The following is a 14858-nucleotide window of genomic DNA, read 5'->3' as shown; positions in this document are numbered from 1 at the left end:
CGAATTACCGTACGAACTCGCGTGCGCCCGACTCAAAGGCATTAATTGTACGGCTAGTCACATGCGACTTTTACTTGTGTCAACGACGTATATCATCACAATAAAAACGACTTTCGACGCACACGCGTCTGACACCAAAATTACGTGTTACAATTTTTTTTTTTTTTTTTTTTTTTTTTTTAAGAGGCTTCAACAACTGAGGTTATTAGCCTTGTAGGTGTTACATAGTGAGTGTTACATTAATTTTGAATTATAAAATACAAGTTATAGCATATAAATATTTTTGAGACATATAAAATTTTCATAATGTACATGTTGAAAATAATGATTTATAAGTTATTTATAATATTAATTTTTGTGAGGAAATTTAATGTTTTTGTGCTGTAGTCTTCATTTAGTGCTTCTTCTAGGTTGCCTGGTATCGATAGTGAGTTTCGTATGTTTTGGAATGATGGGCAGTCTTGGATGATATGCTGTATGGATAGGTTTTCATGACATTCTTCGCAAATAGGTGGTGGGTCTTTACTTATTAGAAAAGCATGTGTCAGAAAAGAATGTCCAATTCTTAGTCTGGTTAGAGCAACTTCGTGTCGTCTGCTTAGGTTTTGCGGGATGTGCCACTTTTTTGTGCATTTTTTAATCTTTTTAAGTTTATTGGAAGGTGGAACGGAATCCCAGTGGCTTTGCCATACCATGTTTGTTTTTTGTCTAATTGATAGTATTATGTCATTAACTGGGATGTCAGTGATTGTTGGGAGGGCGATTGTTTTGGTTGCTTTATCTGCTGACATGTCGGCCATTTCATTACCGGCAATACCCATATGTGATGGAACCCACATAAATTCAATTTTTTTTGTTGTAAGGAATAATTCATTTTGGATGTTTTGGGTTATTTCATTGGACGAAAATGGGTTTTGAAGAGCCTGGAGAGCACTTAGAGAGTCGCTAATTATGAGTATGCAGTTATTTGAGATTGTCAGCTTTGTTAGTTTGATTGCCTCTAATATGGCGTAATTTTCTGCAGAGAAATTGCTGCTTTCTGGAGGGAGTTTATGTAAGATTTTGGTTTCATCCATGATGATTGCAAAGCCTGTTCCATGGGTGGATTTGGAACCATCGGTGTAAATTTGTAAGAAGTTAGGATATTTGTTTTGGATAATTTCTTTAAAATGGGACGTGATAATTAATGGGTTTGTTTCGTGTTTATTGTACATTGTTAACTCAGTGTTGAGTTGGATTTTCCAATTCCAAGGTGGACATTTTGGGAATGTTATTTTATTTTTGACAGATGTGTGGATTTTGAATTTGTTGCATAAGAGGGAGAAGGTGTCCTGTATGGATGGAATTTGTTTTCTGATCATGTTGGTTGGATTTGTATTTTGGTTGTTAAACGTGTGGTTGTATCCTATATGATTAGGGGTGCTTCTCCTTTTGATGCCATAGTTAAGTATATCTTTTTCTCTAAGGAGTTTAAGGGGCAATTCTCCGGCGTAACATAGAATGCTGTCGATGGGGCTTGTTCTGAATGCACCTATTGATATACGAATTCCCTCATTGTGGATTGGATCTAATATCTTGAGTAGATTTTCACTGGCTGTGTTATAAATGATTGACCCATAATTTATTTGTGATAGTATTAGTGATTTATATATGTTTAGAAGGCATTTGGTGTCAGCCCCCCAAGTGTGGTGGGAAAGTGTTTTCATTATGTTCATCTTGGTTTTACAAGAGCTTTTGAGTTTTTTGAGATGGTGAGTCCATTTTAGTTTATGATCGAAGATAATACCTAATATGCGTAGTGATTTACAAAAGGGTATTTCGGAGTCTTTGAGGAATAATTTGTGATTCCCTATCGTACGAGTGTGAAAAGATATACATTGGCTTTTCCCTGGGGAGAATTTGAAGCCAGTCTTATTTGGCCAGCTTTGGAGGGTGTTGAGTGCTTGTTGCAGTATTTCCACTGTGATTTTAATGTCTTGTCCGCTGCAATAAATATGGCAGTCATCGGCAAATAATAGATGTTTTGTAGGTTTAGGTATTTCTTTAAATATATTATTGATGGCTAGCAGAAACATTGTTACACTGATTACTGAGCCTTGGGGGAGGCCATTTTCAGTTAGGTAGCTGTTTGATAGTTTATTGTGGGCTTTGACTTGTATTGTACGATTATTTAGAAAATTTTGGAGGAACTGGAACATTTTACCATTTATTCCACATTCTTGAATGATTTTAAGGACTCTATTTCGCCATACCATATCATAAGCTTTTTCCAGATCTAAGGCTATTAGTATTAGGTGTTGATTCTGGTTTTTGGCGTTAGTTATGTCCGTATGTAAAGAAGAAAGAGTGTCAAGGGTTGAATGGTTACGGCGAAATCCACATTGTTCGTTTGTTATTATGTTAGATGTCTCCAAGTACCAAACGAAGCGTTTGTTTACCATTTTTTCCATTGTTTTGCTTAGCGTATTGATGAGGGATATGGGCCTATAGTTAGCGGTGTCAAATTTATTTTTATTCGGTTTTGGGATCGGTATAACGATTGCTTTGCGCCATTGGTCTGGGTATACTCCTTTATCCCATATTCTGTTATAAATTTTAAGAAGAGTTTCGTGACCTAACTTTGGAAGATTATGAATGAAAGAATATGGTATCCCGTCTGGACCTGGACTTTTGCTTTTGCATCTTGATAGAGCGTTGTGTAGTTCCGTTATATTGAAGGGTTGATTGAGCGTGTTTTCTTGATGATGGAAATTGAGTTCGAGGTCCCTTTTAATATTTGCTTCTGTTTTTTGTTTGAAATTTATAAATTCATATTCATAATTTGAGTTGCAGCTATTTTTAGTAAAGTGATGGGCAAATGCCTCGGATATATCCGTGGGGGATGATAGTGAGATACCATTATGGTTTAAATTGAAGGGTAATGATTGGTGAGGTATTCCTTTGATGGCTTTGATTTTGTTCCACATGTCCGTTGGAGATGAGCTTGAGTTTATTGAGTTTGTGTATTTTTGCCAAGATTCAGTTTTACTTTTTTTTGTGATATATTTTGCTTGTGCTCGAAATTTCTTGAGAGTTATGTGGTCATCGATAGATTTGGTCTTTTTAAATTTGTTTAATGATTTTTTGTAGGCTCTAATAGCTGAATTACATTCCTTGTTCCACCATGGAACTGTTTTCTTTTGTTTTGTGGTATTTATTTTGCCAATGGTCAGCTTAGCGGCCTTTAATATAATGTTAGAAAAATTATCGATCATTGAGTTTATTTCGGTTTGGTTGGATGAATTTCTTAGGTTAATTGGGTGATCAATGAGATCTTGGCTTATGATGTCTCGGTAAAGTTCCCAATTTGGGTTATTTAAGTTCCAGCGGTCGAGTGAAGGGGTTGAAGTTAATTGTTCAAGGATTTTTATGGAAATTGGCCAGTGGTCGCTGCTGCTATACTCATTTAGTACGTTCCATTCTGTTTTAGGGGCAAAAGAACTATTTGTTATTGTGAGATCTATAGCTGAAAAAGAGTTATGGGCTGCATTGTGACGGGTGTAATCTCCAGTGTTTAATAAAATTAGGTGTTCATTTTCTATGAATTTTTCCATGGTTTTGCCTCTTTGGTCTGTGTGATGCGATCCCCACATTTGATTGCGGCTGTTAAAATCTCCGAGAAAAATAAAAGGTTTAGGTAATTGTTTGATGATATCATTGAGATCGTTTAGTGTTAAATTGGTACTGTCCGGTAGGTAAATATTGCAAATGCATAAGGGAGTTTTTAGGCGTATAGAGACAGCTATAACTTCAAGTGGAGATTGAATGTGTATTTCCGTGCTTTCGATGAGATCAGAGGTAAAAATCGCGACTCCGCCGCTGGCTCGAAGGTTCGTTTGACGGTTTTTGAAGAATCCGTTGTATCCTCGTATGGGAAAGGTGGTGTCAGGTCTTAGGTTAGTCTCTTGAAAACAGAAGGCTATAGGTTGGATGACATTTTTGGCACGGTGGATTTCGGTGTAGTGTTTTGTTAGTCCATTTATATTCCATTGAATAATTGAGTCCATGATTAAATTTTATAAAAGGTATAGAAAAGATTTGGGTGATTTTTTGGCGCGTGTGTTTTATTAGGTGTTTAAATTTAAATTGCACTTTATTGGAGAGGTTGGGTTTGGAAAAGCAAATTTGAAAGCTTTGTCAATCGTGTTTTCATTGATCTTTCTTTTGTTATATGCCTAATTTTATCAAGCAAGTCCATTAGAGTTGGTATGTTTGTATTTGCATTTTCAATAAGTGTGTGTATATTCATGGCTTTATTGTTGAAGTTGTTTAAGATATATTTGAATTGGAGATAAGTGACTGGTAGAGGGTCATTGGCCGTGAAGAATTCTATGATTGGTTTGAGCCCTTCATCCAGCTTTGTATCTATGCTCTCTGAAGAATTTGAACGCGATTGTAGTTTGGGTTTTTTGGTTTTTTTTTCTTTATTAGTGGTGGAAGATGATAGTAAAAAATTTGGAGAGTTTGGAGGTTTAGAGGACGATGAGTCCGATTTCAGTCTTTTATGTGTTTCCTTAGGTGTACAGGACGCACTGCAAGGATCCGCAATGTGGCTTTGGGTTGAAGGGAAAACTTCAGTTTCTTCTAAAACTTCGTTCAAATCGTTTTCAGTTTGGTCAAGTTGTATATTATCTAGGGATGGGTTTGAGGGAGGGGGGATATTTTCAATTAATTCTGTTACGTCTTCAGTCGTGACATCAGACTTGTTTAAGTCATTTGTGTTGGATAGGGGATTTTTTTCCGATTTGTCTTCGATATTTAATTTACAATTGTTTGTTGTGTGTCCAGTAGTTTTGCATAAAAAGCAAGTTAATACATCATCGGTAAAAAAAAATTCTGAACTGTGTTTCATTTAGTGAGATTACTAACGAATTTGGAAGTTTGTGTATATCTTCGTGTTTTAAAAATACTTGTCGTCGGAAACTCATAATATGTTCATAGCCTGCTATATTGATGCCAGCTTTAAGATGATTTATTTGTGATATGGGGTGTATATCGAGGTTTTTAAGGGCGTCTGTAATAGCTTGATTGGGAATAGATGGGCATACATTTGATATGATGAATCTTTTGGCCGGGTTTAATAATCTACGTATTTGTATCGTATGTTCGTTTATATTGATTGTTTGTGTTGTTTGGATTAGATTATCGAGTATTTGTTTGCTGGACAAGAATATGCAGAACCGGTTATTAGATATTCTAGAAATAAAAGTTATGTTCTTAGGAGAGACGATTTTTCCTATTGCTAAAATATATTCTTTTTGAGGTATACCATCAATTGAATTAAACACTAGGGCTTGTTCGCGGCTTGGTATCTTTTCCGTGGCTACAGCGGTTGCGAAGTTTATAATGTTCGTGGTATTTAATGGAGATATTGTCGATCGGTCCATTATCGGCTGGTCATTAGTAAATGTATTATTAATTGCCCGAGGAGCGATAGTGTCTGTGGTGTGTGTATTATCGGTTGACGATGTGGTTGTAGCGGAGAGTGGTAAAGGGGTCTTGATTGCGATGCGTGAGGCATGATTACTCGTTGGTGTGGAGGGGCCGCCGGTATTGTGTTCGGTGCCTGGCCCGACTTTATATTTAGATGATTGTAGATTCGACGCGGTTTTGTAAAGTGTTTTAGAAGAAGAAGTTGAGGTTGTAGTAGGTAAGATATTATTTTTGGTTTTGTTTAAGGTAGAAGTGTTACAATTATTTACCTCCAAAAACCTTCTATTCACGAAGTCAGATCAACGACGATATTTAGGCGGCAAGTGTATTGGTCCGGTTGGTAAAACTTACACCGCAACCGCGGTAGACCATACACTTGTGTGCCAAAAGTATATAGATAAAAATAAGGTAATAAATGTACAGCTTGAGCAAATTTAAGGGAACTGTGCAGTTTGTTTGCGCAGTTTAACTGAGCGTATAATCGGCCAACTATTATAATATATAATAAATGGCTGGACTATATACGCACGCGGCGTGTTCACTGTTCAATCGCGTTTTCGTTGTTTGTTATAGCCTATAGGTATTTAAAAAAAAAATGGAAAAATTACGATTTGTGTATTATACGATGACGTAGTATACTTATTAACCAAGCCGAATCTGGTTTCGACACGCTCTCGTCCCGTCGACCAACACGTCCCCGACGTTCCCGGTCCCGCGACCCGAACTCGACGGCTCTCGCGCCCACACGCAACCGCTCACGAATTACCCATCATCGTGAGCATCGAGCACCCGACTTGAAGGCAATAACTGTACGGCTAGTCACACGCGACGTTTACTTGTGTCAACGACGTATATCATAACAATAAAAACGACTTTCGACGCACACGCGTCCGACACCAAAATTACGTGTTACCATTATTTACCTCCACGCCTGTCTAGCCTCCAAAACCTTCTACTCACGAAGTCAGATAAACGACGACATTTAGGCGGCAAGTGTATTGGTCCGGTTGGCAAAACTTACATCGCAACCGCGGTAGACCATACACTTGTGCGCCAAAGGGAGATAGAGATAAGGACGAATCACCGCCGCCGTGTCGTCGTTATGCATATCGCATAATAGTAACAACGGTGTGCCGCGGTAACAATATCTATATTTAACATATTATACTCTACATATATTTTTTACATAAAATGAAAACTCTCTTATTCACACCCGAGTTAAATTTACACATTAATAAATATATATATATATATATAAAGTAATGAGCTAAGATTCAATCAATCTAAATACCATAAATTAATGTTTATATACTAATATTAAATTAGAACTTTATATCATATTTTTAACTCATTACAATGTTCTTTCACAAGATGCGAAACTCGTTGGAACTGAAAGCGGTAAGTGCTTAAGTGTAGCATTTTGTATAAACTACACAACATAATACGTCTAACATTGCAGTTACACGGGGTCATTAGTCATTAGTCATTACATACAAATACGAGGTGTTCTTTTATCATGAACCACTCATTATTTCAAAAAGTATTCATGTTTTTGAAAACATTTTTTTACATAGTTTCAAGTTGTTAAAAAATTATATTTTTAAATATTTTTTTAAGATTTTTACTTTTTTGAATGACAACATAAAATTTTAATTTCATATTACAAAGCAGAATAATTTTTTGAGTATTTTGATACATACAAATCGAATTAAGGGCGAGCAGTTTATGAGTTATACGTATTTAAAGTTTAGACAAACGGAGTAGTGGACAAACATTTTGCAGGGTAACCCCGTACCACACCAATCCACACATTAAAACTTTAAATACTTATAAGTTATAACTACTACTTATAAACTACTCGCCCTAAATTCGATTTTTATGTATCAAAGTACTCAGAAAAATATACTTCTTTGGAATATGAAATTAAAACTGTTGTCATTCAAAAAAGTAAAAAACTTTAAAAAAAATTATGGATAAAAAATCTTTAAAAATAATTTTTTTTAAAAAGCGTTGATTTTTTAACAACTTGAAATAATGTAAAAAAATATTTTCAAAAACATGAATACTTTTTGAAATAATGTGGCTCATGATAAAAGAATCACCCTGTATAATGTATACAATAATACGTATAGTTTAATAACCAAAAAAAAATAAATATTTTTCCAAGATATTAATAAAAAAAATGATATTTTAAATAAAGATTAAAAATTTTACTACTGTTGGCGAGAGTGTGGGACTAGGAATTATCTCCCGCCATAGGAGGGACTAAAATTAATGTTGAGGTGGCTAAGTCCCCCAAAGTTCCCTTCTAGTTACGTCTATGACTGTTTATTATACGCATGTTTTTCGATTTAGGTATATTATTTGTTGATATGCGCCGGTCGCACGATTTTGTACTCGATATTAATTATACTTCAATACCTACCCAGTCTTCACGTCTTTCTATACATTATAATATATTTATACATTTATAATTATATATTCTATAGAAATGTTCTTGAGTCTGTGTACATTTTATAAATTATTATTATTTAATATTACCTATTTCATTTTTGATTATTAATTATTATAGTACCTATTGTGCATATTTATGTAGTTTGTAATGTTCAGGGGTGTACGGGCCGGGAGCATAAGATAATAATACGCGCGCCCGGTTACCTAATTACTTCGTGCGCTGCACTAACACACCGACCGACCTGTGTAGATGTGTGTATGTGTGTATACTGTATAGCGACTCAAAGGAAGTGGACGGGGTCGCCGAGCAATACCAAAGAGTGCTAGTGTGCGGTGGTGTGTGTAGATGTGTATTATTGTGTGTGTGTACTTAAATGCTAAACGGATATAGGTAACTCTAGTAAAAATGGTAACGCAAATTGTAGGTATGGTAAAAATATATGATATAATAAAAATTACGGCCCTTTTGGCCCAACAGGTAAAAATAATAATATAATAGTTGCCGGTTCGGCACAACCAAATAATAAATAATAATATTATACAGCTAAGTATTAATAATAATGTATAATAAAATTGTAATTGGCACAACTTTAAAAAATATAAATAAGATAATAATTTAGGAAAAACTCACAAATTGTCGGTGCTCGGCTGGCCAGCTGCTACCAAATCTATCCTATATGAATAATTTCACACACACACAAACAATAAAATAAATAATATAATAAGTTAGACGATTCGCGTCTACGCATAAGTAAAAAAGACGGCGATTAGCGCCAATATAATATTATAAAATGCGGCGATTCGCGCCTATAAAACATAAAACAACTGACGGCGATTAGCGCCAATATAATATTATAAAATGCGGCGATTCGCGCCTATAAAACATAAAACAACTGACGGCGATTAGCGCCAATATAATATTATAAAATGCGGCGATTCGCGCCTATAAAACATAAAACAACTGACGGCGATTAGCGCCAATATAATATTATATAAATAAGTGGCGATTCGCGCTCACAATAATAATTATTTAAAAAGTGGCGATTCGCGCCCACGAAAACAGTATATTTGGTCCGCGTAACAATACGAAGGTAAGATCGAGACTGATCGTAATTACGGCGGCCGTGTTACACTGCGAGCAGATAACACGCCGCCCTCATTTAAATAATTTAATGTTATAAAACTCACGGGACAAATAATAATTATAATTAACAAAACAAACAATATAAAAATAGTGGATGGTTGCGCGTGAGTGTGTGTGTGTGTGTGTCGGCCGGCGGTGGCTATTGCAACCGGAACGCGCATATATAATATTACGTAAAGTCTAAATAAATATCTATTAGGCGTGAACATCCTCCCCCCCGTTGAAAAATGAAATTTTTAAGTTTTTCAACTTATTCCTTCACGAGCCATGCTTGAATCGCAATCACTCAAATATGAAGCTAACTCTTTCTGCGCTCCTATAAAGTTAGTACCATTGTCGCTGCGGATTGTTGTGCATTTTCCTCGCCTCGACATGAAGCGACGTAAGGATGCTAAAAACGCTCCACTCGTTAGCCCAACAACCGGTTCTAAGTGAATGGCCCTCGTAGAGAAACATACGAAGACTGCAATCCATGCCTTTATCCCTGTTTGGCGCCGTATACCACTTCTTATTGTCAGAGGTCCAGCGAAATCTACACCGCTGACGGCAAATGGTCTTGTTGGGGCTACGCGTTGTTTCGGTAACGGTGCCATTAAAGGGTACTCAAATTTTGGCCTTGCTCGGACGCAGATCACACAGCGTTTTATAACAGAGCGGGCCATGCTTCTTCCTCTGATCGGCCAGTACCGTTGTCTAACCTCTGCTAGCAGTGCTTGAGGCCCACAGTGGAGAAGGGCCTGATGAATGTCTTCGAAAATTAACCTGGTAATTTTGTGGGCTGCGGGCAGCACCATAGGGTGCTTTTGATTCTCTGTAATCTGTGCGTTCTCCAACCGTCCTCCAACCCGTATTAAGTTGTCGCTTTGAAGCAGCGGATGTAATCCCTTTAATTTGCTGCGTCCCGACACTTCCTTGCTACTGCTTAGTGCCGTATATTCTGCTTGAAATTCATGCAACTGTGCTTGCCTTATTAAACCAGTTTCAGCTCTCTTTAAATACAATACACTTAGATATTGTGTTACTGTGTTAGCTTTTTTTGTTCTTTGGAAATCTATAAACTTCAGAAACCAGGCGGCGGCTCTCACAAGCTGGCGCCAACTCGAATAGTGTTCGATCAATCCGCTAGACTGGTTAGTCACGGCGAGTGTGAGCTTAACCGTTCGTATTTCTGGTAATGTATCGTCATCTGGTAGTATTGTAGTTGAGTGTTTCCAACCATCATCGCCGTTGCTCAGCCACTGTGGTCCGTTCCACCATAGTTCAGAGTCTTTTAGTTCTCTTGCCAGTACACCTCTGGACAGCATATCCGCCGGATTATCTGCAGTTCCTACATGTCTCCACTGCTGTGCATTCGTCAGCTCAAGTATTTGGTCTACGCGGTTCGCCACATATGTCTTAAATCTGGTGTCCTCACTACGGATCCAACCCAGTGCCACCATGGAATCTGTCCAAAGGTAGAAATCCTTGATATCCAATTCCCATGCTAGTGCCACCTTTTCTGCCAACTGCGCTAACACCAGGGCGCCACCAAGCTCTAGACGTGGTATTGTGGCCCCTTTGACTGGCGCTACTCTTGATTTTGAACATAATAAACGCGAACACCACTGTTCATTCTGACCTTTACTTCGCACATAGATGCATGCGCCATAAGCTTCTTCTGAGGCATCACAAAAACCATGCACCTCAACATTATAGTCACTCTTGAACGGCTTGCACTTCCTAGGAATCGATAATGACCTGAGTTCCTCGAACTGTTTGTAGAATCGGAGCCACTTCTCCTTTATGTGTTCCGGTATTGGTTGGTCCCAATCTATCTTTATTTGCCACAGCTGCTGTAGGAATATTTTACCTTTTATTAGTACCGGTGTCAAAAACCCCAGCGGATCAAAAATCCTGTTAAGGTCTGATAACAATATTCTTTTTGTACATTTTGGACTCTTAGCCGCGGGCACAGCCTGATATCCAAGCACATCCTGTGTTGGTTTCCAACATAAACCGAGCGATTTTACTATCTCATCTGCTTCTATCTTGATTACAAATAATGGCTCCTTATCGACTGAGTGAACGCCTTTGAATATCTCCGCCGAGTTTGAGCACCATTTTCTAAGCGGTAATTTGGCTGAATCTAAAATGTTGCTGATTTGCAATTGCAACATCTTGCATTCATCTATAGTCTCAGCTCCAGTCATTAGGTCGTCCATATAAAAGTCCCTACGTATTGCCTTCGCTGCCCTTGGAAATCTTAGTTTTTCTGCTTCAGCAAGCGACGCTAGACATTGAGTTGCCATAAACGATGCGGATGTGGTACCATAAGTGACTGTTGTTAACCTGTAGATGCGCAGCTTCTCACTTGGATTCTCTCGCCATACTATACGTTGCAAATCCTGGTCTTCTTTGGAAACCTCTACCTGACGGAACATCTTCTCTACATCCGCAGTTATAACATACTGATGCGCTCGAAATCGTATCAATATACTAAACAGCTCCTCTTGTACTGTAGGCCCACACATAAGAACATCGTTAAGTGAGACTCCAGTGGAGCTTTTGGCCGACGCATCAAAGACGACTCGTAGCTTCGTTGTTAAACTCGACAATTTTACGACTGGATGGTGAGGTAAATAGAAAATGTTTTCGGCAACTGGATCATTGCTATGCACCTCATGCATATGACCTGCATTTTCATACTCCTTCATAAAGCTGACGTAAGCTTCCTTTAATGATTCGTCTTGCTGCAGTCTACGTTCCACGCTTAAAAACCTTGATTTAGCCATACTTAAAGTATCTCCTATGTTTTTAACCTCAGATTTTAATGGTAATCGTAACACAAATCTTCCATTCTGATTGCGTTTCGCAGTCTCTTGAAAATGTCTTGCTGCTGCCTTTACGTCTAAAGCCTTTCTGCTCGTTTTAGACAAGTCATTGGCATTTGCGTCTTTACTATTTTCCACTGCAACCCATCCATCTTCTAACGACTGACCAACAGAGTTGACGTTTAGCAGGCATACTGCTCCAACCTCTCCGGTGATGACCCAGCCAAACTTAGTGTCCTGCAAACATAGCGACCCAACGCTTAACCGAACACGTCTAGATTCTAGTATGTCGAAAAAGACTCCACCTCCTATCAACATGTCTATAGCTCCTGACGAATGGAACAATGGATCAGCCAATTGTGAATCGAATTCCTTGGGTATTTTCCAGTCGACTATGCCACTCGGGTGTGGTGAAAGGTCATCTACAATGGTCGGTAGAACGTGACATACTAGAGCAACTTGAAATTCTTTTATTCTGGATAATACATCTATGGTAACACATGCTGTCGAATGCACCCGGTTGGCTCCTATCCCAGTTATCGGTAGTTCGACTTGTTCGCGAGAAAGATTTAACAGCTTGGCCATCTTCCTCGAGACAAAGTTTATCTGAGATCCGCTATCTAAAACTACTCGGCATGGTGTTTTTTCACCATGTCGGTCCAACACTGATACTATAGCGGTGGCTAGGAAGACATGATTAACTTTTTGTGCTGCCCAAAGCGACGTCGCTCCTGGATTGTCTTCCTTTTCAATGGTATCTCCTTCATTCCCTGCGACTTGATGTTCATGCTTTTCATAGTGCAGTAATGTATTGTGTCTACCATTGCACACGCGACAGTTGTATTTTGATTTACATGTATTTGCCATATGTATGTTCGAAAAACAATTAAAACATAACCTTGCTTCTCGTACTATCTGTACCCGGCTTCCCACTGGCATTTCTTTAAATTTGCTACATGCGTACACTCGGTGATCGCCTGCACAACATTCACACTTCACAACATTATGATTAGCTGTATAGAGAGCTTTTCTAGGATAATTATGAGCATTGTATTTCAAGTTGGAAGCCTTGGCTGTTATTTTCCGCTTATCTTCATCGACGGTGTTCTGGAGCGTTTCCGCACTCTCCAATGCAACGCAACGACTAGACAAAAACAACTGCAACTCACTATACTTCGGTAGCTCTGTGTTGGTTCTTCTAACTTGCCATTCATGACTGGTTGCATAATCCAGTTTTCTCAGAACAACTGTAACAAGCCAGGCATCCCACTGGTTGACAGGTTGACCTAGTGCTTCGAGCGCTGCGACGTGAGCGGATATATTTGAATACAGGTCTTGCAGCTCTCTTGCTTGGCATGCCTCCGCCCGTGGGGTGTCCAGAATTGCACGGATATGCGATTGGATTACCAGACTTTTGTTATCAAATCGCTGCTGCAGCCTTTTTATTGCGACATTATAATTAGCATCTGTAATTGGTATGCCTTTAATTATGTCCAATGCTTGTCCCTTGAGTGTTGATCTTAGATATGAGAACTTCTGAGCCGAGGGGTATGAATCATCGTTGTGCACCATTGCCTTATAGCAGTCAAAAAAGGACTCCCATTCTAATATATCGCCTTCGAAGCTTGGTAGAGATATTGGTGCAAGTCTGGCTCTTTGAGTATGCACAGATGAACTCGCTGAGACATTATGCGGCAACGAAGTATGGCCTTTTTCAAAATTAATTATTTCTTGCATTTCTGACCTGATGGAAAAGTAGTCACTCTCAAAAGCTTCTCTTTCAAGGTTAGACTTTTCGTCATCATCACAATTTATAAATTCAATTTCACTTTGAATTTCATCAAACTTTTTGTTGATATGCGGCAGCTCTTCTTGTCTGAACTCTAATAGTGTAATAGCATCTTCCCTAGGATTAAATTTGGTAACAAATGTACGAATACGCGTTAATGACGCCCTTATTACCCCTCTCTTCCTAATCAAATCACTTAACGTCTTTCTCTGCGTTTCGTCTAAGGGCATTTTATATTATATTCAACAAATAATTCGTTTTGACTACAAATGAGATAGCGACAGTGCAACAATATTCTGCGGCTTACACAAAGGCGTATGTTAAAATATACAAGATTAATAATAAAATAAGCCTGACCTTGTGATGGCACGCGCTGTCGAATAAAATATGATAATAACAGAAAGCAGGACTTTATAAATATAACAATGTAGGTAACAAAAAAAACTGATTGCAATTCGTGCAATGCAAATTATGTAACGGCAATGATGCGCCGTAAATTAATATTAAAAATCACGTCGAGGTCACCAAATGTACGGGCCGGGAGCATAAGATAATAATACGCGCGCCCGGTTACCTAATTACTTCGTGCGCTGCACTAACACACCGACCGACCTGTGTAGATGTGTGTATGTGTGTATACTGTATAGCGACTCAAAGGAAGTGGACGGGGTCGCCGAGCAATACCAAAGAGTGCTAGTGTGCGGTGGTGTGTGTAGATGTGTATTATTGTGTGTGTGTACTTAAATGCTAAACGGATATAGGTAACTCTAGTAAAAATGGTAACGCAAATTGTAGGTATGGTAAAAATATATGATATAATAAAAATTACGGCCCTTTTGGCCCAACAGGTAAAAATAATAATATAATAGTTGCCGGTTCGGCACAACCAAATAATAAATAATAATATTATACAGCTAAGTATTAATAATAATGTATAATAAAATTGTAATTGGCACAACTTTAAAAAATATAAATAAGATAATAATTTAGGAAAAACTCACAAATTGTCGGTGCTCGGCTGGCCAGCTGCTACCAAATCTATCCTATATGAATAATTTCACACACACACAAACAATAAAATAAATAATATAATAAGTTAGACGATTCGCGTCTACGCATAAGTAAAAAAGACGGCGATTAGCGCCAATATAATATTATAAAATGCGGCGATTCGCGCCTATAAAACATA

At 38.0% G+C, this 14858-nt stretch overlaps 1 protein-coding gene across 1 annotated transcript; it reads right to left on the bottom strand.

The window, feature by feature from the left end:
* Positions 1-9315: 9315 nt before the first annotated feature.
* Positions 9316-13899, bottom strand: LOC132924758 (uncharacterized). The gene has a single exon (XM_060989204.1). The coding sequence runs from the start codon at positions 13897-13899 to the stop codon at positions 9316-9318; it is 4584 nt and encodes a 1527-aa protein (XP_060845187.1).
* Between the last annotated feature and the right edge of the window lie 959 nt (positions 13900-14858).

The sequence above is a fragment of the Rhopalosiphum padi genome, chromosome 3, assembly GCF_020882245.1.
Source record: "Rhopalosiphum padi isolate XX-2018 chromosome 3, ASM2088224v1, whole genome shotgun sequence".
Lineage (NCBI taxonomy): Eukaryota > Metazoa > Arthropoda > Insecta > Hemiptera > Aphididae > Rhopalosiphum > Rhopalosiphum padi.
This window is presented reverse-complemented; position numbering and strand designations above follow the sequence as displayed.